This window comes from Microtus pennsylvanicus, chromosome 21, assembly GCF_037038515.1.
Source record: "Microtus pennsylvanicus isolate mMicPen1 chromosome 21, mMicPen1.hap1, whole genome shotgun sequence".
Classification (NCBI taxonomy): domain Eukaryota; kingdom Metazoa; phylum Chordata; class Mammalia; order Rodentia; family Cricetidae; genus Microtus; species Microtus pennsylvanicus.
In genome coordinates this window covers 14,631,449-14,658,597 of record NC_134599.1, presented here as the reverse complement: position 1 = coordinate 14,658,597, position 27,149 = coordinate 14,631,449, and the positions used below count along the sequence as shown (strand labels likewise).

Below are 27,149 nucleotides of genomic sequence, written 5' to 3'. Positions count from 1 at the left end.
CTGTGAGTTCGAGGCCAGTCTGGTCTACAAGAGCTAGTTCCAGGACAGGCTCCAAAGCCACAGGGAAACCCTGTCTCAAAAGAAAAACAAGCAAACAAACAAAAAAATCAAAAGACAGGGTTATAGTTTGTAAAATATCCTTTGCCTCTAAGGGATCAGTATGACTTTTTCCCTATGATAATAACTATGAACAAATAATTAGATTTCCTAACATTTCAGCATCTCTGACTTTCTAGAATGAGTTTTAGTCACATGGTATATTAGTATTTTAATGCACTGTTGCAGTCTCTTGGATAATGTTTTATTTAGGAGTTTTGTATTGACCTTCTTAAGTGAGATTTGTCTATAGAGTTTAGTATGTATAAAATACTTATTAGACTGCTATTAGTGCAATACCTACCTAAAATAAATTAGACATTATTTTTAATTTTTCATTGTCTAGAAAAGTATAAAAACATTGAGCTATCTGCTGTTCGAATATTTATATATATCTTCTGGGAAACTGTGGGCCTTGATTTTTTTCTTATAATCTCTCCCTTCCCTGATAAATTGGAATACTTACATTTTTTGATTTTTTTTCCTAAGGAATACTAGGGAAATTATATTTTTCTAGAAAATTGTCTATTGCACTCTGATTTTAAAATTGGTCTTGCAGAGTTCAGTAGTTCCTGAGGCCTCTTTTAACTTTGTTTAACATTTAAGCAGGTTGGAAGCAAGCTGCCTTCCCAAGTGTGGGCCTGAGAAGCCACTTCACTCCATGGTTCTGGAGCTAGACTGTGACTCCCTTTATATGCCAGCATCCTCATTGGCTGATGCTCAAGTTCTGTGATGTTACAGGGCACCATTGGCCCCTCGGTGGCAGGGACCACAGAAGTCTTAGAGATAGTGGGGGAGGTGACATGGGGTTCTGTGTAGCCATAAACAATTTGAGGGGCAGGGATGGAGAGGGACAGGGTCTCACCCTGTAGCCTATTCTAGTTGTCCTCCTGCCTCAGCCTCTGTAGTGCTGAGATTCCAAGCACGTGTCAGCATGCCCGTTTAAGAGTATATACCACGTAAAACCCTTTTCTTTACTTCATCTAGTCTCCTTATTCAGCTTGTGTTCTACTTTTTTCTTGTCCAGCGTCATTTTCCTCCAGAGTTCTTATGAGGAGTTTTCCAAGGTTCTATCTGCTAGTCTGACTGCTTTTTTTGCAGTTGATAGCCTATGAATTCTTTCCACAATTAAATATGAGACCCATCCATAACGGTGTTTTGGAATATTGAAGTTCAAATTCCACACATTTGATCATGTTTGCCTGCCTTTGTCCAGCTGTTCTTGAATTCCAGCAATTTGTAAGGACGGAAAGGGCAGAGAGGTGAGGCAGGCACTCTTTTGACTTCATCTGGAACATTCTCAGCTTAACACAAAGCCTTGCTCTTCGTTAGATCAGTATCTCTCTTCCTTGGGAGGAGATCACAGTAGATTGTGTAGGAGGCTGCCACTCCGCCCTTCTCATTGCCTTTCCATTAAGATCCCCTCCCCACATCAGCCCCCAACCATTGCCTTGACCAGAGAGTGCATTTGCTTGCTATTCCCTAGCTCAGCTCTAAGGAGCACTCCACATATGTATTCATTATACAGTAACTGGAAACCCTTCTGGAAAATACTGCGTTTCATTACCTTTCCAATAAACAATGTCAGCATTTTATGTCATTGGATTTTTTTGCTTCTGCTTTTATATGGTAAAGTTTTTTTTTTCTTAAATCATTATGAACATCAATATATTTTGCTGAGCAAGGGGAGATTTGCTTAGAACGGTATTGTTTGCTCCTCTCATGTATTAGATATAAAGGTTGTCAGTGACACTTGGGCTAACTGAGCCCCCTCATTTTTCACACTGTGATCTGTACCTGGGCATTCTTAAATCGAACGATTTTACTTTTTCTTCCCACCACCCTGAGCCCTTTACCAGAGACTTTGTTTCTTGATTTGTTTTGGTTCCTGGCACCAGGTCTGGCTCACTGTAGGAACTTAAGTACGGTGGAGGAACTGACAGAATGAGCCTCATGAGGTAGGGGACTAGATACCCTGACTACACTTCTGCTTTTTTCTTGGCCTCTATGGGGTAAGACACTTATTTGTCTGGGCATCTATTCCTTCCCTATAACAGAGTGATATTAATACCTATCCTGCTTACCTTTGAGTTCACCCAAAATGATAATAGACCCAAAAGCACTTTGGACAGTACACCAAGCTCCATGGGAGGGAACACTAGTGTTGACTTCTAGTTCTAGGGCATGAAGGAAAGGTGAGGGTCTACCAGCTATGCAAATAGACTTCTAACTTTCTTCAGATCTTCTATAAAAAGATTTATTTATGTGTATTTTATGTGTTTGAATGTCTGAATATATAGTGTGTGTGCCTCATTCCCTCAGAACCAGAAAAGGGTGTCAAATCTGCTGGTACTGGGAACTGGACCTTGGTCCTCTTTAAGAACAGCAAGTGCTCTTAACTGCTGAGCCATCTCTCCAGCTCTTCCTCCAGATCTTTACAGTGGACTAGACATCATAGAGAAAATCATCTTATGGCTTCCTGGAATGACTGAAAAGCCATGCTAATCATTTTTCTAAATGTGGAATTGAGTTTTCGTGACATTAGTAAATTCTCTTGGGGATCAAAGATATTGTGCATGTGTGTGTGTGTGTGTGTGAGCATGCACACGCATGCGTGCATGTCTCTGTGTGTATGGCTGCGTGTGTCTGTGTGAGTATGTCTATGTATTTGTGTGTGTAAACCTGTGTCTGTGTATACACTGTTAATCTTCATAACCATGTTTTAACACAACCAGGTTTTGTCTGGAGGACAAAAGACAACGCTTTAGGGTTGATAACTGGGACTATGAAACTGAAGCCCCCATATGAAGTGAGCCTGTTCCCCAAAACCCTACCCTGTAAGGTAAAGTGCTATCTAGAACTTGGGAGGCACAAACAGCTGGAAAGTGCTTTAACTAAAAGCATTAATTACTTACCTTTCCGTCTGGGCTTGGGTGGTAGAAATGAAGTTTCTTTTAAGACTATGTGTGCGGGTCTACCTTGCTTGGTTTGAGATACTGATTTACTTTAACAGTAAGATTGGGAGCACTGCACAGCAGAAAAGGTACTTGTTTCAGTTGTGCCTTGGGCTTTAAGTAGAGGAAATGGGGATGTCTCTGGAGAGATGAAGCCTCAGCCCAGCTTACACCATTCTCAGATAAAGCCTTGACGAAATGAGCACAAGCACCCATCCCCCAGAGGCTCCAGGAGCTTCGACCTAGAGCACCTCTTAGAGAGTCTTCTACTTTCATTACTGTTGCTACAATAAAACACTGACAAAAAGCAGCTTAGGAGAGAAAGGGTTGATTTCAGTTCACTACTATAGGTTGTAGACTGCCACAGCAGGGAAACCAGGACAGCACGAGGTTGAAAGAGCCGGTTCCATCACATCTAAGACAAAAGAAGAGAGAAATGAATGCATACATGGTTACCCACTTACTTGTGCGCAGCTGGGTTTTGCCATCCATACAGCTCAGAACCAGCCTAGGGAATGGTGCCACCTATAGTGATCTGGGTCTTCCTAATCCCCCATAGACATGCCTACAGGCCAACCCACCGTAGACAGACCATCACTGACAATCTCTTCCCAGGTGGTTCTAGCTTGTGTCAAGTTAACAGTTTAAAGCTAACTATCACAGACACTAAAATCACATATACGCAAAAAGAACAGTACATCCTGTCATATATTTAAACTATTTCTAGACAATGTATCATAGCTAATACAATACAAATGCTCTGTTGATGTGGGAGTCCCCTCTGTGTGCTGTGATTACCATTAATGAATAAAGAAACTGCCTTGGCCTGTTGATAGGGCAGAACTTAGGTAGGCAAGGAGGACTGGACTGAATGCTGGGAGGAAGAAGGCAGAGTCAGAGAGAAGCTATGGAGCCACTGCCAGCGTCAGACATGCCGAATCTTTGCCGGTAAGCCACTGCCATGTGGCGGTATACAGATTAATAGAAATGGGTTAAATTAAAATGTAAGAGTTAGCCAATAAGAAGCTAGAGCTAATAGGCCAAGCAGTGATTTAATTAATCCAGTTTCTCTGTGGTTATTTTGTTCTGGGCAGTTGGGAACAAACAAGCGACCTCCTTCCTAAATTCTGTGATTAGTGGCTATGTTTCATTGTTTAGAGAATAGTGTCAGGAAAATACTCTGTACATGTTCATGGTAGTTGCAATATATATTTCTAAATATTCTAACCCACCATTGGTTGAATCTACCAGTGACAAACTGATGGGAATGAAGGACCAACTGGATTTCTGCTATGCTTCTTTGGTTGAGTTGGCACATCAACAGATGACTTTATTGTTCACCTGGATGATCTGAAGGGGGTTATTGCAAGAACAAGTGCCAAAGAAACTAACAAAAATGAAGAGGCCTATGTAGTGCAAAACATGACTCTCTTCTTAACCAAGTTATACCAACTCACACATTGTTTTAATAGAAAAATGCTTGCGTTTCTTTCCTTAGTTGTATTAGTCAATGCTCTGCTGCTGTGGAAAGACTCATGGCCAAGGCAACTTTTATAAAAGAAAAGCATTCTATCAGGCCTCATTTACAGTTCAGAAGTTTAGTCCATCGTCATGGTGGGAGACGTGGCGGTAGGAAGGCAGCCGTGATGCTGGAAACGTAGCTTGAGAACTCTACAACTGGATCTGTAGGCATCAGGAAGAGACAGAGAGCATTGGTGGTCCTGTCATGGGCCTTGAAACCACAAAGCCTACCCCCAGTGACGCACTTCCTCCAAAAAGGCTACACCTAACCTAATGTCACATCTAATGCCTGTCACTAAGCATTCAAATAAACGAACCTATGCAGTTCAACTTCAAATGTCCCCGTGGTATATAACAGTCTCAGCACTGTTTCAAAGCCCAAAGTATCTGATACTCATGGCAATCTCTTGAGTATAATCCCCGTAAAAGAAGAATAAAAAAGCAGATCACCTACTTCCAACCTACAATGGTACAGAATGTGTATTATCGTTTCAAAAGGGAGTATAGTGGGGAAATACTGTCCCAAAGTCAGACGGAAACCAGTAGGGCAAACTCCAAATTCAGCATCTCATGACTGATGTCAAAGCACTCCTCACATCTCCACCTCCTTTCAGGTTTGCTGTCTGCAGCATGCTTCTCTCTCCTGGACTGGTTCCATAACTGGTCTGAAGCTCCTTGGCAGGTATCCCATGACTCTGGCATCTCCAGCCTTTTGGCATCTCCAAGGCAGTCCAGGCTTCATCCTCCCAGCTTCACACAAAGACTTCTCTGGGCTTTCATTCAGTGACAGCCCTGACACACTCCTGGCCCAGTAGCTTTCCTTATCTGTAGAAGGAGACTCCACAACAGCCTTCTTATGTCCTTGACTTTTAAAGCCAGAACCACGAGGCTGAAGTTGCCAAGTTCTTCTCTTTGCTTGGGATGAAACATGGTCCCCTCATTTAAATACATTTCACCAGTGTTCTGTTTTCAATGGTTTCCTTCACTACCTATGCTTGGCTGCCCTGAAACTTACTCTGTAGACTGGGCTGACCTTGAACTCAGAGACTGGCCAGCCTCTGCCCCCTGAGTTCTGGGATTAAAGGTGTGTGCCACCACATCCAGTCCTAAACTTTTCTTCAATTCCTTTTCACAAGTTGGAAGTTTCGCTGAGTGGAGTCTTGCCCCGAGTCACTACTCTCTTTATTTCGTTTAGAATCAGGCTTTTCTTTAAACATTTTATCTCCTTGAGCACTGAATTTAGCTCCATTACACTTCCTGGTGCTCCTTTTCTTCTCAAACTGTACATTTCATATTTTTAATCACTCAGTTTATTCCTTTTAATTGTAGGTCTGTATAAGAGTCACCACTAATAACCACATGATAACTTTTGAAATCTCCTCTGCCAATGCCATTTATACAAAACTCTTCAATCCAGTCTCAGGCAGATGTTTTAGACGAGGGTGGAAAGCAGCCACATTCTTCACCAAAATATTACAAGAACAATCTCTTGGCCACACACTAAAATTCCTTTGGAAACTTCTTGAGCTGGGTGCTCATGGTTCAGCTTTCCTATCTTTCATGTTTCTATTACAATGGCCCTTTAATCACTGCTTAGCGTGTCCAGTTGCTTTTCAATTCCAAAGTCCCAAAGTGTTCCACATTCCTCCAAAGAAAGCATGGTCAGCCCTATCACAGCAATACCTCAGTCCATGGTACTAACTTCTGCCTTAGTCAACGTTCTATTACTGTGAAAAGACACCATGGCCAAAGCATCTCTCATAAAAGCATTTCCCTGGGGCTTGCTTACTGTTCAGAGGTGTAGTCCACTGTCATGGCAGGAAGCATGGTTGGCATGCAGATAGATGTGATGCTGGAGAAATAGTCCATTGTCTTGGCAGGAAGCATGGTTGGCATGCAGGTGGATATGATGCTGGAGAAATAGCTGAGAGTTCTACATCTGAATCTGCAGGTGGCAAGAAGACAGGGAGAACACTGGGATTGTCTTGGGCTTTTGAAACTCCCAGTGCCATTCTTCCTCCAACAAGTTCATATTTCCTATGGCTTCTTCTTAAGCATTCAAATATATGAGCCTATGGGCACCATTCTTATTCAAACCACCACATTACTCAAGAAAAATCAAGTTACTTCAAGGAGTCCCTTGTATCCCATGGGCATATGGAACGCACACAGGCTCAAAGAATGTGAAGAGTCTTCCATTTTACAAAATAAATAACGGCTGTAGAAAATTGACCACTAGCTGGTCATAATTAGCCCTGCCCTTTTATTTATCTACATGGAAGGTGTTTTTTAAATGCTGTATTCATCCTTTAGCCCCTGTGACAGCCCATTGAAAAAGGGTGTCTCATCAAAATCTCCGTGAGAAAGGAGGGGCAGGGAGCATGAGCTCAGGCCCTCCTCCTCTTCTAGAGAATCAGAGACACAGACTCAGAACTCCTTTTCTTACTACAGGAAAGAGGCACGTGGAGGATCTGGTCAACAGTAAAGAGTCTCGTGATAGGGGTGGTAACCTGGGCAACCTTTAAATTATTGTTTATGTTATTTTTTCTTGTTTTAGCCTTGCTATAGTTAGGGGAGGGGATAAAAATTTAGGGAATCCCCTATTTTTTTCACTGTTTTTCCTTTCTCCTCAAGTACCTAACACTGAGTGGTATTAAGTAAGAATAATCACTGCTTGCATTGTTGAAATAAAGACAATGAGATTAGTAAGCTTTAGGTAGTACCATGCTCTAGTGTCGGGGCATAAGATGTTCTCAGAAATTGGAATCTCTCTGAATCCTGTAGTAGGTTCTGGTTAATTGGGAAAAGGCAAATTGAAGCAATGTTGTCGTTTTTTTTTTAATTTAGAGAAAAGTGTGATTGGTACAGCTTTTATACTTCTATGCTTCAAGTCCTCTTTAGTGATTTCAGTGACAGTGATTTTAGTGTTATGAATATTTTACATTTATGATTGACTTCTCCCTTTTCGCTGTTTTAAAGCTTGGAAACACACCCTTATTGACTTCCACTGCTCAGGAGCCAGTATTGATTGTTTCTTTAGAAAGAAAGTAGGGGGTAGACTTATTTGCCATGGTCTTAGAGTCCACAAAAACGGGGAGTTTTAAAACTTCATGAAATAGAAGGCCCCAGAAGAGAAGGGTGGGAAAAAGCAATGCTTTGAAGTCACATGGCCAGCCAGGAAGCGTGGGAGTGAGGTCTGTTGGTTTACGGTCTGTCTCCCATGCTTTGGATTTTCGAACAAAGTCTATGTATTCATTTAGTGGTCCTGTAATAATAGGAAGCATAATACTGTCAGAAACATGAGTAATCACCATGGGGTGTACTTGGTGATCTTACAGCCAGAACTCATGAGGCTGGGGTGCTCCCAAGCTTCTGCCTTGAGGGGGGAATTCTCAATAGTCCTTGATAGAGTCTGTCCTCAGCTTTGGTTTGGGGTATGGTGAGACAGGGTGGTGTGTCTCCTTGGGAATTCTTTGAACCTTCTCTTAACATAGTGTGTGTGTGTGTGTGTGTGTGTGTGGTCTGTGGATATATGTGTGTATGCATGTGCATGTGTGTGTATGATGTGTGCATGCATGTGTGTGTGTGCATGTATGTGTGTGGTCTGTGTGTATGCTTGTGCATGTGCACGTATGTATACGTATGTGTGTATATGTGTGTGTATGTGCATGTGTGTGTGTGCAAATGCATGTGTTAATAGTAGGTGATTTCAATACCCTACTTTCTCCAACAGAGAAGACATCTAGAAAAGAAATAAGCAGAGAAACATTAGAATTAATAGACATCCTCCAACAAATTGACTTAACAAATATTTATTGACTAGTCCACCCAAACACCAAAGAATATACATTCTACTCAGTAGCTCATGAAAATATCTCTAAAATACATTCTGGGATGCAAAACAAATTTTAACATATTTAGAAATATTTAAAAAACTAAGTATATCCTATCTGATCACAATGCAATAAAACATAAAATCACAGCGAGCAGGTCTTGTAAGTACACAGACTGATACAGATTAAACAACTGGTCAAATAAGAAATCAAGGAAGAAATAAAAGTTTCCTAGAATAAAGTGACATAAATGAAAGCAAAGTACAATAAAATTCCTGGGACAATTAAAGGCAGCCCCACGAGGAAAATATATAGCTTTAAGTGACGGCACTTAAAACCAGAAAGAGCACAAAATGCTTAATGATGTGTGTTGGTTTGAATGCATTAATAATAAACATCGAATCACCAATATTGTGCCAGTGTTGCAAGAAATCAAAACACTTCCTCTTAGTGCCATTTAACCAAAAGTAGGGTCCATTATGACTCTTCCATACCCATTACCCCTCTCATCAACAGCCCCCACTCTCCGTTAGCCCCTTGTGTATTCCTTTGTCCCCTCCCTGCCCCATGTGTGATACTCTGAAGGCTTTTTCTTTGTATATACACACATGGCCACTAAAGTCATCCCCGGGTCTTTGGAGAAATGCCTGCTTCAGAGTTTGCTTATCTCTCAGGACTGACCATTTCTCATTGATCCTTATCTCTAGGCTTTTTTTTTTTTTTATTCTCATGCCGATCCAGGTAAGCCTAAGAGGTTTAAAGAATGCCTTATTGACATTTTGGGTGTTCTGTACCAGGAGTCATTTTCAAATACCACGTCTATCGAACTGCTGACCACCTAACTACAGCACAGCCTGGCTCTGACTTTTGGATGTTGTTTCCTGTTATTCCAGCCTGTAGTCATGGTTGTAGGATGTAGACGTATACCACTATATACAACAGACAGATACAGGTATACTACAGAGCAATGATTCACGGAAGCTGAAGTGGGAGGACCAGGTAGTCTTAGAACTGACTACTTGAACTTGGCTTTGAAAGGGAAAAGTAGAGGGAGGTGAGATAAAGGCATGAAGGTGTGAAACAGGACCCTGACAACTCCATGCCTAAAGTCACTTGGGTATCCTACTGTTTACCGCAGTCCAATCTTGTCTTAGAATTCCCTGGAATCCAGGCATAGCTTGATCTGCCAGCCAGCAGTAGTCTTGTACCCAGTTCTACAGACCTTGTGCTTCATGCCCCAGACATAGGCAGTCTGTATAAGGCCAGCTCTCACCTGAACTCCCTTCCAATTTATGCCCCTTCCTGGGTCTTGCCAATCTTCTGGGTTTAGAGTTCTGCTACAGCCTTATTGGGTTTAACTGGCCATGGTACACAGCCTAGTTCTCCTGCCCTCTCTCCACCCTCTACCAGGCATTTTTGCCAACTACTCTTCCTATCCTTCTCCCATTTTCTGCTCTCAAATACTCTGTGAAGAAGACTGGGCTAGGGCTTCAGTGGGTTGGTACAAAGATCCAGGATAAGCTTCCCATCAGCCTCCATGTAGAGCGCTTTGCTCCCTGAAAGGTTCCAGTGCTGCTGGCTGTGAAGAACCTGAGGGGACAGGCTCAAGGGAGGAAGTGATATGGAGTTCTCTGCTCACTGACCATCACATTGGAGACCTAAGGAATTGTAGAATAATGGAAATGGGAGTGTAGTCTTTTGGGCAAAGAAGAAAAGAAAAATAAAAGTCTTGAGGTGGCTTCCAGATATGTGCCTCCTGTCTAGAAATATATATATATATATATATATATATATATATATATTCATCTTTTTGTTCAGTATTTCTACTTAGTAATTTCAGGAGAACATCAGAAGTACAGCTTTCATCTTTTCTCTCAAATACTGTTGCTTTTTTTTTCTGCCCTTGTGCTAGTGAATGTCACTGTGATTTATTTAGATACCCAGGCTAGTAATCAGAGCAGTGGTCTGGTCTTGTTTTCCCCAAAGTCCTACCAAGTCCATCCTTGTTTCTGCTCCAATGGCCACTCCCTTAGCTCACTTCTTCACTGTGATTCATTCATGATGATTCTTTCTCCCTAACTCATGCTCTCTAACTCATAACAAGCCCGAGTGAGCACGCAAAAACCACAGTGCTTAAAGTGTCATCTGTGGGCCAACATCATTGGTACCTTGTGGGAATTGATTAAAAATGGAAGATCCTGGGGCTAGAGAGATGGCTCAGTGGTTAAGAGCACTAACTGCTCTTCCAGAGGTCCTGAGTTCAATTCCCAGCAACCACATGGTGGCTCACAACCATCTGTAATGAGATCTGGTGCCCTCTTCTGGCGTGCAGGAATACATGGAGGCAGGATGTTGTATACATAATAAATATATAAATAAATCTTAAAAAAAAATGGAAGATCCTAGGCTCTCTATACTCCAAATATACTAACAGACAGTCTGCCATGACACAACCAGGTTATGCCTTAGTACATTACATTTTGAGACAAGTAGCTCTAAAAATAAATACTTAATTCTATTTCTCTACCTAAAAGGGTCTTTAGATCCGTGTTGTACTTAGTAAAATCCATCACTCTTTCAGAGTTTACTGTGAGATCATGTCTCCTAGTAATGTCAGAAGCTACACCCATAAAGTCTCACCATGACTAGACATGAGCTAAACATAGAAAACTACAATAGGCATGTTAAAGTGGACAGGGGAAAGCTCACAAGGCTTCAAGCTTACCCAAAAAGCTAGAGGCAACAAAGGAATACTGAAAGCGAGAGAAAGAGTCTTCCCCAGGGAAGAGCACACCAATTTGTTAACCAGTACGAAATGGCCAACTCTGAAACCACATACATATAGTAACATTATGCAGATCAAACATATTTGTGTTTATGTATTTATCAGTGTGTGTGCGTGTGTGTGCGCATGTGAGACAACAGTTAACGAAAAGAAGGCCATGAATTTTAAAGAGAGCAAAGACAGGTATATGAGAGAGCTTAGAGAGAGGAAAGGGAAGGGAGAAATGTTTTCATTATAGTTTCCAAAATGAGAAAAAAAATCCGTCATTCTTAAATGATCTCACAGAGCTCTTAAGACCTAGTGCTGTGCAGTTTAGCTCCCACTCTCTGTGTCTGGCCTCGAGCAATAACCACACTAAAATGTTCTCTGTTCTGACAGACTGAGCTTCATGTCTTCCCTTCAGGCTTTTGCACAGGATTCTCCCTTTACCTAAAATATTCTTTCTCTGAGTTTCTTAAAGGAAACTTGTGTCCTACAGTGTCTGGCATATGTTTTCCTCCTATGTGTTCCCATGGATGTCTATGAATCACTTATCTTGTTAGTGACAGAATTCACTTGTTAGTCTTTTTCTCTTCCTCAAAATACATTCTTTTACAGTACATGTCTGATTTATGTTTGGGGTCAAGTTGCTTGGAATATTCTGGATGACAGATGCTGATTTAAAATCTACCTTCCAGAATTGATTAAAGCCTAATATGGACCCAAACCATGCTTTTTTCTTCACTTATGATTCCTTAGACCCTAATGTGATAGTGACAGCAAACAAGGAAGAACAATAACTGGTGAGTCAAGTGGCATTTTTTTTTTATTTCGAGAAATCTTACATAACAAGGGCCTTTGCGGACCAGCCTCAATGGCCCCTCAGGATTCAGAGAGAATGCTACATTAAGTGGGGAAAACAAAAACAATTGAGGGTGAATGAACAAAGTCTCACAAGTGCTTTTCCAAGCAAGTCTCTATTCTTTTGCTTCTAATTCCAATTCTACTGCCCTACTTCTAATTTCTCCTACCTTTTTTCCTCTAGCATCTTCTTCTATTCTAAAAACTCTTCTCCTTCAGGAGCCTTGAAGAGATAAAGAAAATACAAGAATTACCATCTCATTTGTCAAAAACATATTCCTAGGGTAAGCAATTTAGGAGCTGAGCCATTGCCATGGCAACGCAAGAGTCCAAGGTTACTAAGACCGTGACCAGAGAGTGGAGGTACAGTGTCCAGTGAGATAAGTTGTGAGACATAGGTTTTTTGTTAGCAGACTGGCAAGCAAAAAATTGGCATCCTTTTCTTGGGGTGTTTTGTGTAGTAACCTTGGTTGGACATCTGTAACTTCCTGCAGAGCTGAAAAGTTTTAAACTTATGATCTATTTACAAAAACGGTTTTATCTAGTTTGAACTTGCTCTAAGGTGAAAGTGAGTTAATTGTGTGCAGTTAGTCTGGGCAAAAGAACAAAGCAGGCTTTTACGTGTCCACAGTTTTTGTGGGACAAATAAATCCAGTAATGAAACATGTCCCGGTATATTTTCTATATATCAAAATGATACATCCAAAGGAAAAGTCATCTTCCTGACTACTCACAGATGTATGTGTCCAGTAGATGGAATATTTTCATGAGATAAACACACAAGCAGTTGGGAAACACCCAAAGTTATTCTTAGGGAAGAAATGAAGTTCTTAGGGAAGAAATGAAGCGAAGCATGGGAGAAATTACAGACAGGAGCAACTGGTTTACACAGCCAGTAACTCCACAGCCTTTCCAGGTGGGGCTCTCTACCAGAGAATCACTCATCTGGTAGGTTGGCCTGTTGGACACTAGCTATCATCTGCTGTATCTCTCATGACCCCAACACTTATACAAGTGCATAACCATCTCAGATCAGTAAGTGATAACCTTTGACTTCTTTTGATGTGAGGCTATTCAAATATGTCTAGTGTTAACCTTTTGGAGAGTAGAGGAGAGTAGAGGCAATGAGAACTATTTTAAAGGTGTGGAAACTGAACTTTGGAGAAAAATGACATGTCAATAGTTACATTGATTATTACAGGTGAATCTGGGACTTCAATCCAGGAGTGACCGACTAAAGCTAGGGCTGTATTTTAGAGTCAGGAGTTGAGAAGAGATTGGGGTGGCCTTTTATGTCATAATTGAATGAATCAATGAATCTTTCCACCCATCCATCCTCCATCTATCCACCATACATCTACACATCTCTCCATACATCCGTCATACATCCACCCATACACCCAAACATCCATCATCTATCACATTCATCCATCCAGATAAAGATTTATTTTCAGAGAAGGGCAGAGGCACTGTAAGCAGAGCCAAAACTCTGTTCAGGATCAATGTGATGATGCTGAGGGCAGAAAAGCCAGGCAAGATGGTCTTTCATATATTTATTCAGACTAGAAGATAAGCTTCTTAAGGGAGAGGCGCTGCTGTGGTTAAGAGAGCAGCTACTGGGGCAAGATAGCAGTTCAAATCCCGTTTCTACCATCTACTAGGGCTGTGAGCAAGGGCAAAACATTCAACCTTTGTGCACTGACTTTCCTGAAATGAGAATGTGATCCTGTCACCTTTCCTGTGGTCTCCTGGTTGGCTGAAGTGATCAGTGCACACACAGAGGACCATCTATATTCTAATCACTGCTGTAGGCACTGGGAATGCGGCAGGGCATCAAACATGCTGCCTTCTCTCCTAAAGTTGATATTCTACTGCAAAGTGTGGGGAGAGAAGGAAACTCATTCTGGAATGCGCAGAAACCTCCTATGTCTAGACGAAATTCTCTGGCTTCCCTTCCTGGAAAACTGAGACCTATGTTTGTTCCCATTGAATCTGGATGGATCTGTGATACCTTCACACATTAAAAAAAATTATTACTTTTAGTCAGTTCATAAAGAAACAGGTTTTCCTGTGACGTTTTCCTAAACTAAGCCATTATATTTGGTTCCTGCTCCCTCACCTCATTGCCTGCCCCCTCTGTCTTTCTTTCTCTTACCGGTCTCCTTCCTTCTGCTTTCGGTTTACATCCCAACACTGTCTCTTGTTCCCTCTCCCCTTCATTAGAGAGCCCTTCCTACTTTCTCATAGTTTCCTTTCCATGTGCCCATCATGCCCGCCAACAAATTTAAATCTGTATTTCATATTTGAGAGAGAAAATGTGATAGTCTGTCTTTCTGTCTGACACATCCACCTGACATAATGACCTCTGATTTCATCCATTTTTGTGTGAGTGCCATCATTTCGTTTTTTATAACTGAATAAAATTCCATTATGCACACTTATCACAATGTCTACCTTCACTCTCCTATAGTGGACCTCTGGGCTGGCTTGCTTTCTTGGTTATGGTGTCTAGTACAGCAGCAGTCATGGATATGCAGGTGTCTCTGTACTGTGTTGACTCAGAGTCCTTCAGGTGGTAGTGCTGACTCCTCCTTTTTGGAGTGGAGTAGTGTAGCTACTTTTTAAACTTTAAGTGGTAGTGTGGCTCTTTTTTTAACTTTCTTTTTTATTTATTCTTTGTGTCTTTCACATCATGCATCTCGGTCCCATTTATTTCCCATTCCTCTGTATCTGCCCTCTGCCCTTGCAACCCCTGCAATAAATTTAAGAGAAAAAAGAAAAAAAGAAAAGAAAAATGGGAAAATCTCGTCATGAAAGTTGTAGTGTGACACAGTGAGTCATGCAGTAAACCCTTTTGTCCATGTATCTTTACTTGCAAGTGTCCATTGCAAAGACTCACTGGTCTGGTTTGAGGCCTCTGGTTTGTGCTGGACCCACACTGGAAAGCCTCTTGGTTATCCTTCTGTTGCCCTGTGTCATGGAGATCCTGCAGCTTTGGGTCTGCAGGACCAGTCCATTCACATGTTCCAGCAGATCACAGATGGGGTGGATATTGGGGTGCGCTCACCCAATACCCTGGTTCTGGGCTTGGGTGGTTGCAGGGTTGGTCATTCCACCAGCTCTGCCTTGTCCCCCTCATCAAGATACATTCATTGCCTTGGCAAGTTCACCCTTTGCAGGGATGAGCAAGGGCTGAGCCCAACAGTCCTGTTTTCATATCCTCAGCTTTGCATCTCCCGTACCTACACTTAGGACAAGCTCTGCTGTGTCACCTAGGTGTGGCCTTGGGGCCACTCCCCTGAGTGCTGCAGCAGATGGGGGACAGGAGTAGCTCTCCCGCTCTTATGACCTCAGAACCAGCTCTCCCACCTTCCTCAAGCATTGATGGGCTGGGAGGGAGAGATGACATCTCTCTTCTACCCGTGCTGGCATATCTTAGGTGAGTAATGGGGACAGCTCTTCCATGCTCACAATATCAGAGCTGGCTCACTCATACCTTTGCCAACAGAATTGGCTCTGTTGTATTACCCAAGCGAGGTGCAGGGCAGGCTCCCCCAAGTGTTGCTGCTGGTGGAAGGCAGAGGAAGCTCTCCTGCCCTTCTGATCCCAGGGCCAATTTTCCCACCTGCCTCGGGCATTGGTAGTCAGACAGGGAGGGCATCTCTCTCCTGCCTATGTCTCCACATGACAGATGTAAGCTGTACTTTTAATCATTTGAGGAACCTCCATTCTTACCTCCATAATGGCTGCACCAGTTTACATTCCCATCAGCTAGTTAGGAGACTTGAAAATTGGCACGGGTAATGGAGAGAGCTATTCCAGCCACGTGGGCAATGGCTGTGCAGGCTGAGGGGGAGAACATTTGATAGTCCTGAAGGGAAAGCAGTGGATGTTGGGAATTAAAGGCAGGGAGTTAATGCGGGAGCCCACACAGGCACTGGGAAAGCCACAGCAAGGACATCAGCTCTTTCACAAGTGAGATGAAATGCCATGTTGTTGGGGAGGTGTTTGAGCAGAGCTGTGAGACACCCCAGTCTGCTCACTGAGTGAACAGATGGACGAGTGAGGCAGGGAGAACAAGGGGCAACCTTCCATGCAACGGCAGCAGAACAGGCCAGAGGGTACAGTGGCTTGGAGTTGAGAAGAGCCCGAGGAGGCAAGAAGTCTTCATCTACCTGTGTTTTGATGTTGGCATAGATGTGGAGTAAGAAGAAAAGGGGAGTCAAGGCTGGCCCCAAAACTTTTGGTATGAGCAACCAGAAATATGGAGTTGTCATTTTGATATGAAGGAGACTGATGGGAGTAAGAGACCTGTGGCCTTATTTTAGTCTCTGCCACGGATGTGTCGCACTTGAGACACCTAAGGGACTTCTGATTGCAATTACCAGGAAGCTGTTCAGCAGAGACTCAGTGCAAGACTGGTGCCATCAGAGCGAGGATGCTGGGATGTGGTGTCGTACCTGGGCAATGCCACCTGTGAAGACTCAACCTGGATGTGATAATCCTTAAAGGAGGCTGGGAGGACGGGAGAGGGATCCAGGAGCTGGTTGTATGTACTTCCCAAGAGGACATCTCATGGCTATGGAGAGATGACAGGACCAATGACCTTGAGAAAATTAGCACCCCGAGACCTGGGATGAAAGCAGAATAGGTCAGATTCAGGAAGAATGGAAGAAGGGAAAAAAAATGCAGAAATTGTAGGTGCTTCCATTGAGGAGGGACAGAGAGAAGGAGTCATTCCTGCAAGCGATATATGGCCAAATGAAAGTAGAAAGGAAAGAAAAATAAAATATTCGTGTGTTGATGGGAATAATCTACTGGAGAGGGCACACTAATCTGTGGGAGGTGAGAGACCATTAGAGAACACAGTATAGGGGCCCTTGGCACTCCTGGGTCTTCCTTGGAAAAAGGGCAGAGGAGACACAGTGCCCTCGGCGGGGCTTGTTGGAAGGCTCGCTACAGGGAGCACCACTGAATCCTTCTGGCTTTGGATTTCTGGCCTTGGAATTAAAGCGAGTTTGATGAACTTGGAAACAGGGGCCAGACAGGGCAATCACTAATCGCTGCTGGAGGAAATTCTTGGCCTCCAAATTACGCAGCTGTCTATCAACAGCTCCATTAAGGCAGCAGCGGTCTCTCAGCTGTGTTTGTTGTTTCAGCGGGTTGGAGAGAAACCACAGGAAAATGAATGAGAGTCCAAGTTGTTTTTAGATGTCCTCACAGCTCTCCTACGGGGAGACTCTCAGCTGCTAGGAACCGGAACTGAGGGACTCAGGATGGCCTTTCTGCTAACAACAGCCTCCCACTCTCCTTGGCAGCTGGTGCCCTCTTAACCCTAAGGTATGTTTCCCCCTAATTTTCTCTCTCCTTTTGTTGTTGATTTTTGATGGTCTTCTGCTTGCCAACTTTGTGCTCTGATTGGCTTATTGACAAGGGGTGGTAACTAGATTCTACCTGACTTGTAAGGAACTCTTCCTGGTTCTCCGGATCAGCCTCCAGCTGGTCTTGGCCAGGCCCCTGTTAGGCAGCCGACACAGAAGAACTCATGTCCTTTCAGGGACTAAGATAGAATGAACAGGGAGATCAATTGCAGCAGAGGGAAGGGCCGTTAGCAGGATTCTTCACTTAGGGAAGCTTGTGAACTTCACTTGAACCTGCCTAGGAAGAAGACCGGAGGAGGCATCGCTAAGTCACCTTCAGTAATCTGGGCTTTATACTAAGGACTGTGGGGAGCCACAGGGAGTTTACAAAATTGAGTTACAGGCCAAACTAACCAAAGAATCTCAATGATCTCGTTACCTTCATGAGCCGGAGAGGGGCAGAGGGTCACAGGGTGGGGCAGACATCAAACCGAGTGGATACTCTCAGCTGGCAGCATTCCCAGCTCTGCTGTGGAACTCAGTGTCCCACACATCCAGCTCCTCTCTGTTCTCGTGCAGACCTCTTGCTCACTCGGTGTGTGTGCCGGCACAGTGTAACTTCCACTGTTAGGCTCCTTTCCTCTGCTCATTCAGACTGGGTGACGGGGTTATCTTATTGTCCGGTAAAGCCGAAATCACAGTTCTAGACGATGGGCCACTGAGAAGAAGCAGAAACATGTGTGTTGTGTGCTGTTTCTGATTTGTCTTCTGTTGCTCTATTGCTTTGCTTGGTGACAGGTGGTAGAATTCAGTGGTGGAGAACACAAACCACCCAGCCTGACTTGCCTGGATTTGAATCCCAGCTCTAACAGTTATCAAGTATTTAACTTTTCCGTCCTCAATTTTCCCATTCCTGAAATGGGGCTAAGACTAGCAACCCGCCACGGTGGCCAAGGACTTTAAATAGGGCCTGGCCATGTTGAGACCTGCCATGTCAGAGTTATTGTGTACTGGTGACTAAGCCTGTGGGGATGGTGAGGAAGGGGAGCAGTGCTTCTTAAGGACAAGGTAAAGCCACTGCAGGCTCACTGAAAGTTCTGTCCCTGATACAAAACAGGTAGTGGTGAGGCCATGCGCCGCTCTCATACGGCTGCTGCAAAGTGAGCACTAACCTAAGACAGATGCCGCAGGTCAGCTCATGCAGCGCATTGCGGCTTTTGTTGGGATGTGAGCGGAGTGCTGTGGGGAACAGCGGAAGCATCCTCTTTACTTCTTGGAGCAGGGGAGGTGAGGGAGGATGGTCCTCCTTCTGGAATACCAGTAGTCCGAGGTGCAGTGTTGCACACGTAAGCCTATTGGACTGCCTCTAGGGGTCTGCCACTTTGCTTAGCTGGTGACTGTTCTGGGGCCATAGCCTAATCCCTTCCATTTCATTCTCTGGCTTGTCTGGGCAGTGTGCAGGTCCTGAGAAGACAGAGCTGCAGCAAGAACACATGATGCTTGTCTGGGTGCCCAGCGTGGGGAAGTGGGGCTAGACAGGCGCCATGGTGAGGATGGTGTACGGAACTGCACAAGGGAATTGTGGGTATTTTTATGTATATTAAAGAGAAAGGGCCACATGCTAATTCAGTCCATTAGATTAGCTACCATGGAAAATACACGATTTTAAAGGCAAGGGGAGGGAAAGGCTAGAGAAGTCATTGGCATGGTGAGTCAGCCAGGGGCAGCAATGTTCCCTTCTGGGGTTATGAGGCTCTGTGACGAAAGACCACAAACTCACTCAATTACCCTATGGGGCAGGTCAGAAGAAGTTGAAAAAGGGATGATATAAAATATTAACAAAACCTTGCTTTGTACATGAAATTAATGTGATTCTATCAAGAATAAAAGTCCTTCAGGAATCATAATTTCAAAGCTGTCAAGCAGATGGAGTGACAAACGGTATTTATGTCTATGCCGTATGGCAGCGTGGAGCCAGCTGAAGGTAGAAGTTTTTGCTATTGGTTGCCGGGATTGACTTTGAATTATTTAAGGTTTAAATGGTCAGAGCTTCAAGAGCACATTTTGCACATAGAGTAATGGTCCCATATCATTGCGGTCCTAAGGTGGAGGATAGGAAAGAGGCTCAGGGAAGGTTGCATCACTGGCCCAGCCACAAGTTTTTAGCAGGAGAGCAAGAGCCAAAGCCAAATCATAACACCAGGATTTTCAAGAACCTTGGAGAGCAGGAGTTCTCCACCTGGGGACCAGGTTTGAGATGGTCTTTGCTGTGTGGTTTTCTGAGAGCTGTGGAACAGGCTCAAGTTTGACTTTTCCTGTGCCCTTAGACTCTGTAGCAACCTTCTCTTCTTCCTGTTAGGACTCTAGAGATGTAAAACAGCTGGGAAACTGGGAGCTCAGTGCCTCCTGTTTAGGGAGGTTATGTGCATGTGTGACTCACCATTTTGCTTGCTTTGGTGAGTGAGGGATGTGAGACCAACTGATGAGCTAGCGGAGAATGGAGTTCCTGTGACATCAGGAATTCAGGTCAATTTTAATTTTGAGCAAGACTTTCAAGCTTCTCTTGGATACTGTTCTGTTAATAAAAAGGTACTTAATAGCTCAAAGCAGCCACCACTCTGAGCCACAAAGGTTTGCACATATTTTCTTCTAAACCTTTAATAGTTGCAGCTTCCTTCTGAGTTCATTCTTCGATGTGATGTGAGGAAGGATTCGATTCTGTTCACTGGATCTAGCGTTCCAATTGTCACAGAGCCGTTTGTTGAAAAGAGAGTCCTTTCCCCATCTTGACACCGTTATCAGCTCTCTCTGGGCCGTAGATGCTTCGCTTTAGTGGTTCTTAATTCAAAATGCCACTTGAAGGGCCCTGAGAGGATCTTTGCTTCCCCCTGAAACCTCACAGGCTGGGCCTCCATGATCTGCACTCCTCTCTGCCTTCCTACCTTCCAAGCACTCATGGAGCAACCCAGTGAGCTCTGAGTACTCAGTGGGTCTTCAGCCCCAAGTTCTTCCATAATTCTCCCCCAAATGTGGTCGGGTCTCATACAGCAGTACCCTCTGTCTAGGTACTGCTAACTCAAAACACCATGACCAAAAGCAACTTGGGGAGGAAAGGGTTTAACAACTCTCAGGTCACACTCCACCACTGGGGGAAATCAAGACAAGGATTAAAACAGGAAAGGGACCCAGAGGCAGGGGCTGATCTAGAGCTATTCGAGGAGAGGTGCTTATTGGCTTACTCAGCTTGCTTTCTGTTACACTCAGGACCAACAGCCCAGGGTGGCCCCACCCACACTGGGCTGGGCTCCACCACATCAATCACTAATTAAGAAAATGCTCTGTAGGCTTGCCTGCAGCCTGGTCTTATGGTGGCATTTTCTCAAACATGGCTACCACACCACTTAAGGTATATGTAACTGGATGACTCTATACTTGGGCTGTACCAGGATGTTCTCTGGCCACACGTGTGGTCCCTGCATTGTTAGTGAAGATGTTCATTTTCATTTTTGAGGTATCCCCGACTTAGAGAACAAATTCCCCAATTGATACAGAAGCTTGGGTGCTTCTGGTATGTAGATTTCCGCCCTATAGATAGCTATTACATTTCTGCTCATGACTGGGGTTATTCAAGATTAGCTTCCCCACACTCAAAGTCCTTCAGTCGCTGAACAGAGAGAAGTGTCAAACATAAGGGCCACAGTGCTTTCGGCATTCTCTTGCCTGAAGGAAGCCTGCAGCCCCTTCCCAGCTCTGCTTGCACTCAGACATCTCCGGCCTTTGAGAGTTAGCACACTTGTTCAGAGGCCCTACAGGCTGCGTCAAGGTGGATGCTATGTACCTAAACATCCAATCCTTGTTGGCTTTGAGAAAGGGTCGAAGAGGAGGCCCGTGCAAGTGGTTCCAGGTCGGTATTGAGACTTGAGCTTTTGGCTCAGGCAGTCACCTGCAGAAGACATCTGTGACTGTGTATCCTCCCTGCAGGCTGAACTGAACCTGTGATTAACTGCGAAGCCTAGAATACCTGCTGGAAGTGGATGCAGAAGTGTAAAGGCTTGGGAGAAAGAAGTAGGGATAATTTCCTTTCCCTCATTGAAACTGTGAGGTCAGGAGAGCCATTGAGAAAGGCAGGGCTAAGACATGACCTCGGCAGGGGCGATGCAGGAGGATCTAGTGGGTATCAGGGAGGATGCAGGGTACCATCCCTGAGGACTCATCACCCCTCTTCACTGAGCTCAGCATTTCCTGACTCGATCCTCATTGTCATCCAGCTTTGGCTCCTCTGGTTGCTGAAAACCCTGCAGCTTTATGGGAAAGAGAACAGGGTTTGTTTTGGTTCACTATTCGGGAGATGCAAGGGTGAAGGGTCAAATCCATGGTGCTGTTTTTGCTGACAGACCTAATATTTCAGACTCTTACGTAGCAAAGGGCAGGGGGTGTGTGAACCTTCTGCTCTCATCACCTTCTCTTACAAAGCCACTAGAATTCAATCACAAAGACGTCACCCTGATGACTTTATTTAACCCTATCCTCTTCCCAGAGGTCCCACTACTAAATAGTGTCATCCGATCACACCCCAAAAGGGGACTAAATTTTCAACACTGAAACCTTGGAGATACATTCACTAGCATCTAGACTACAGTAATGCGTGTATTTTCAGCTAGGATCGAAAGTCCAGATCATGGCCCTCCTGTCTCAATCCTATACGTCATTGGAGTAGAGGGTGGGGCGTGGGACTACACCGTGGCAGGTGCTGGAGCCAGTGAGCTACACATCGTGGCCAGGAAGGCATGTAACCACCAGGTGGCGCTGTTGGTGCAGAAAAGCTGGTGTCTGAGCTCAAAGATGCTGGAGGAAGCAAGGGTCAAGGAGCTGACTGAAGGAGCTTGAAGGAAGGGCTGATGTCACAGCTTCTCACGTTAGTTCACAGATTCTACTTAAATATCTCTATTTTTTTAACCCTCTCTGTCAGTTTAACCCCTTTCCCAAGCTATGAGGTTGAGTTTTCCCAGAAAACATTTTCATTCTGAAGACCCCAGAACGAACAGCACAAAGCATAATTTAAGCTTAAGTTTAAAGTTAAACACGTTTCATTTGAAATTTTCTCTGAATTATTCACTGTTGATTAACAGTGGGTCATCTACATTTCTTATACACAAATTGTATGCCCACCGGGAAGACAGATTTTTTTTCCCCAGGTTGTGATAGACGTGCCGTGTACAGAACTGGACAGGAGGTAAGCGTCATTCCTCCAGCGCGTGCCCTCTCAGGCGGAACTCTGTATCCCAGAGTGTCTGCTGAGCTCCTCCTTTCTCATCATGCACCATAATGAAATTCATTTTAAAACGATTCTTTTGCGTATTACCATTTTTTTCAAGATGGAAGCAAAGTTGCAGACTGAGATGGATGTGCTTGCTGTTTTTGTGTGAAGAATTAGCTCCTAGCTGCCGGCTGTGATGCAGGGGACATGGGGCATCTTTCGCATTCCTTAGAACTGACTGAGGTGTTGGTGTTAGAATGGCTGGTGCCGATGTTGAGGCAGACACAGCTCTCACCTCAAAGGGAATAAGAGGCAGTTTATTCCGGAGACACCTCTGAGGGAGCACGGCCTGGAAACACGAAGCTGCTTACTCCGGGTTCTGCATTTCCCTGCAGAGGCAGTTTCATGAAGCTCCATAGATGCAGACTAAAAAAAGTCCTAAGTTATGCCTTCAAAAATTACATTGGCAGGACGGAGAGGTAGGTTCCAGCCAGTCTATCTGATGACGTGTTTAGTCCTTTGATTAGCAGATAATAGGATTTTTATTAAGTTAATACATTCCAAAGGTTTTTTTTTTTTTTTTTTTTTTTTCGAGACAGGGTTTCTCTGTGGTTTTGGAGCCTGTCCTGGAACTAGCTCTGTAGACCAGGCTGGTCTCGAACTCACAGAGATCCGCCTGCCTCTGCCTCCCGAGTGCTGGGATTAAAGGCGTGCGCCACCACCGCCCGGCTCCAAAGGTTTTAATATACTTATCAGATGTTAGATCTGACATAGAAGTGGGCAAGGAATGACTTTTTAGGGGGGTAAAGATAACCCAAGAGAAACTGGGATTAGGCTCCAGACCTGTTACATTTCCAACTCCCCACAGTCACTGAGATTGTAATCAGCCTTTGTTAACCTTGCTTCTTTTTAAGAATTTTCCTTCATATCAAGCACACCAATTGTCATAAATATATTGTATAGAATCGTATGTCTGTTTAGGATCCTTTCAAAAATTGTTTGAAAATCTGTTCTACTCTCGAGTCAAAATTTACTTCATTGTTTTAGATGAAACTTAAGCCAGCAACTCAAACAGCATTCTAAAAAAAAAAAAAAAAAAAAACCCAGACTTTCTAGTACTGTGTAGCCCAAAGTAGACTAATTAGAAACATGCTGAAGAATGGCACAAGGAAAAAGTAATTAAAGCCTTTGTTTTCTGCAATTAAATCATTATGTTTCTATAGGAACAGAGAGGCTTGCATGGACGGTGAGAACACTGAATCTCAAGTCCGAGCTGAGGTGTTCAAGGAAGCATGATCAGTGTGGCATGGTGCACAGCCTGTGTGGTGCAAAGTGCATATGTGTGCGTGTTCCGAACCAAGGCAGCAGTGAATGATGCAACATAATCCAGCATGGGCAAGCCCTATCAGAAATACCCAGGATTCATTACGAGCTTGATTCGGAATAAGTGGTTGGTTTGCATGCAGTAGCCAAATTCTCCTTGATCCTACATTCAGTTATGTGACCCGTATGGGGCCATGGGTCACAGGAACTTGGGTTGGTATGGAAATGAAAAAAGATAGTTTTGAAAAATAAACAAGCAAGCAAACAAACACACAGCACACTGTAGGGTGTGGGTCATAGCCCTGTTGTTGGATGGCCTTCTGGGAGTTACATCTGATGCTGTGAACTAATATGAAGAGAGGGTTGTTTAAAAATACGTGTGTGTGTGTGTGTGTGTGTGTGTGTGTGTGTGTGTGCGCACATACATGACACAGAAGTAGGAGGGAGACTATTTGGGGGAAGAGAACTCAAGAGAGGCAGAGAGACCATGAGGATAATTGGGGGAAATATAGACAAATAAATCAAGTGTTTTTCTCATATGTGGAATTAGATTTTACCTAGTATGTATGTATGTATGTATGTATGTATGTATGTATGTGTATCTGTCATTTACCCATCCACTCAGGTATGGATGCTCACATCTGTAATCTCAGTACTCAGGATTTTAGTGGGAGGATCAAGAGTTTAAGACTGACTTTGACCACATAGTGAATCTAAGGCCAATTTGACTGACATAATGTATTTGATGCCAGCCTGGAATACATGAGTCTCTGTGGTGATTTGAAATGAGAATGGAGGGCTGGAGGAATGGCTCAGTCATTAAAGGCGAGGCTCACAACCAAAAATAGAAGAGAAGGGCCCCCATAGATTCACATATTTGGATACTTATTTCCCACTTGCTGGAACTGTTTGGGAAGGATTAGGAGGTGTGTTTTTGCTGGAGGAGATACGGCCTTGTTGGAGGAAATGTGCTACAGAGGGTGTGTGTGCTTTGAGGCTTCAAAAGACTCCTGCCATTCCCAGTTAGCTCTTTCTCTGCCTCAGTGTTTCAGATCAAGATGTGAGCTCCCAGCTATTCCTTCACTCCACCATCATAGATTCTAACACTGTGAAGCCATGAGCCCAATTAGATGCTATCTTTTATAAGTTGCCTTAACCATGGTGCTTTACAGAAATAGAAACTAACTAAGGCAGGTTTCGTTTCTAAAAAGAAAAACACAGCAGAAGGTGGATTGAGTGCCGTCACATGCTGGTGTGTTTCACAAGCTCAAGGAGTTGCATGATGTCAAAGCAAAATGAACAAGGATGAGTGAGTCAGGGATGCTAATCACAGAGGAAACAGCATTGTCAGATTCTTCAGTTCTTAGACACGGTGGTGTAGGAGGAGGGCTTGCTTGTTCTTCCTGGCCGCCTGGCTAGCTTAGACCCGAAATAATCATACAGAAACTGTATTATTTAAATCATGGCTTAGTCATTAGCCCTAACTTCTTATTGGCTAACTCTTACATCTTAATTTAACCGATCTCCATTAATCTGTGCATCACCATGAGGTTGTGGCCTACCAGCAAAGTTTCAGCACATACATCTCTGGTGGCGGTGGTTCCATGGCATCTCTCTGACTCTGCCTTCTTCCTCTCAGCATTCCGTCCAGTTTTTCCCTGCCTACCTAAGTTCTGACCTATCAATAAGCCAAGGCAGTTTCTTTATACATTAATGGTAATCACAGCACACAGAGGGGACCCCCACATTAGGGTGGACAAGAACAAATTTGGCTCAATAGTATCTACATTTTAAAGTGCTTTTAATTGAAATAAAATTAGGTTACTTTCCCCACTCTCTTTCTTTCTTCCAATACCTCCTATTACCTTCGTCAGCTCCCACCTCTTTCAAAAATAGCCTCTTTTTCTTTATTTTGGTTTTATATATATATATGCACAAATGACTTTGCGTTGGCTAACCAAGGAGGGAGGGTTCCACCTTGGCATCTTTATCCATGTGCATCATTATGCTTTGTTCCCTTCATGTTTTCTGTTTTCTCTCAGGATCCTTCCCTTTTCTAGCCAATTCCTTTATCCCCCTTATTACTCACAACTCCTGCTTCTTTATTCCATGGATTTTGTTACACTCTGTTTTATTTGTGCTATATATTTGAGAGATAAAAGTTTAAAGAAAAAACATCTCCCAAAAGTCTACCATTCAAAATGACTATTAGGAACATTTTGAATTGCTGGCCTTCTGAGACGTTATGTCACATATTTGTGAGCATAAATATCATGCTTTGCAAAATTGTAAATATATGGGATTAAGAGTTAGCCTAGCAAGTACAAGGCCCTGGGTTTGTTCCCTAGCTCAAAAACAAACAAACAAAAAGGGACAAAATTAAATTATCAGAAAAGACCACAGGTAGCACATTTTCACTATATATTACAAAACCGAACTGCACAGAGCATCTGTCACTTCGCAGACTGCCATTCTAAAGTAATAACCACTTTCTAAAGTCATTAACTTTCTTAGAAGACAAATTTTATGATTACACTTTAATGTCCTTTATATGATCATGGCATACTTTATTTAATAAATGTCCTAACACTCAGGCAAAAATTCATTTTTATTAGACATCTGTAAAATGTTTGTAAGATAACATTTTTAAGGTCCATATGATATATCCAGTTATCAAGAATGTTCTGATCTCTATTTCGCTAATTACAATTGAATTTATTCTTTCTGAGTCATTATGAATTGCCGTGGAAGTGATTTAACCCCAATGAAACAGATTTGATTAAAGCATGAAATTAGATGCAGTTTGCTCTTGTTCCTTGTTGAGAACTTTCTTTTCATACAAACATTAACTTGAGGCTATTTGTGCTTTTACATTTAGTGTGTGCATGCAGATGTGTTTATCTATGATTCAAAATGCAAAATTCCCGTACCTTAATTTTCTTTCAGAAATGACAGGACCTGAGATTTTTTTCCCCCCAGTATTTTCTAAGGATCCCAGCCTACAAAACAAATCCTAAAAGCCTGACCCTTTCTCCTGGTTGAGCTGTGCAGCAAACAGAAAACGGTAGCCTGTTCCCAGCAGCTAAAACTGCAGGACCCAGAAGCTCCCGTGCTGCCGTGGCTCTCCAGCCCTTGTTAAGTGCCTACTGCACGCCAGGCTCTTTTTAATAACATTGTTCT

General features: G+C 43.4%; 1 protein-coding gene across 1 annotated transcript in view; it reads left to right on the top strand.

Moving 5' to 3' along the window:
- Pde1c (phosphodiesterase 1C) overlaps positions 1 to 27,149 on the top strand; it is a 514,105-nt gene that overhangs the window by 14,658 nt on the left and 472,298 nt on the right. Inside the window, exon 2 of the mRNA XM_075955073.1 lies at positions 9,398 to 9,406. Within this exon, the coding sequence (XP_075811188.1) occupies positions 9,398 to 9,406 (9 nt within the window). The remainder of the gene's footprint in view (positions 1 to 9,397; positions 9,407 to 27,149) is intronic.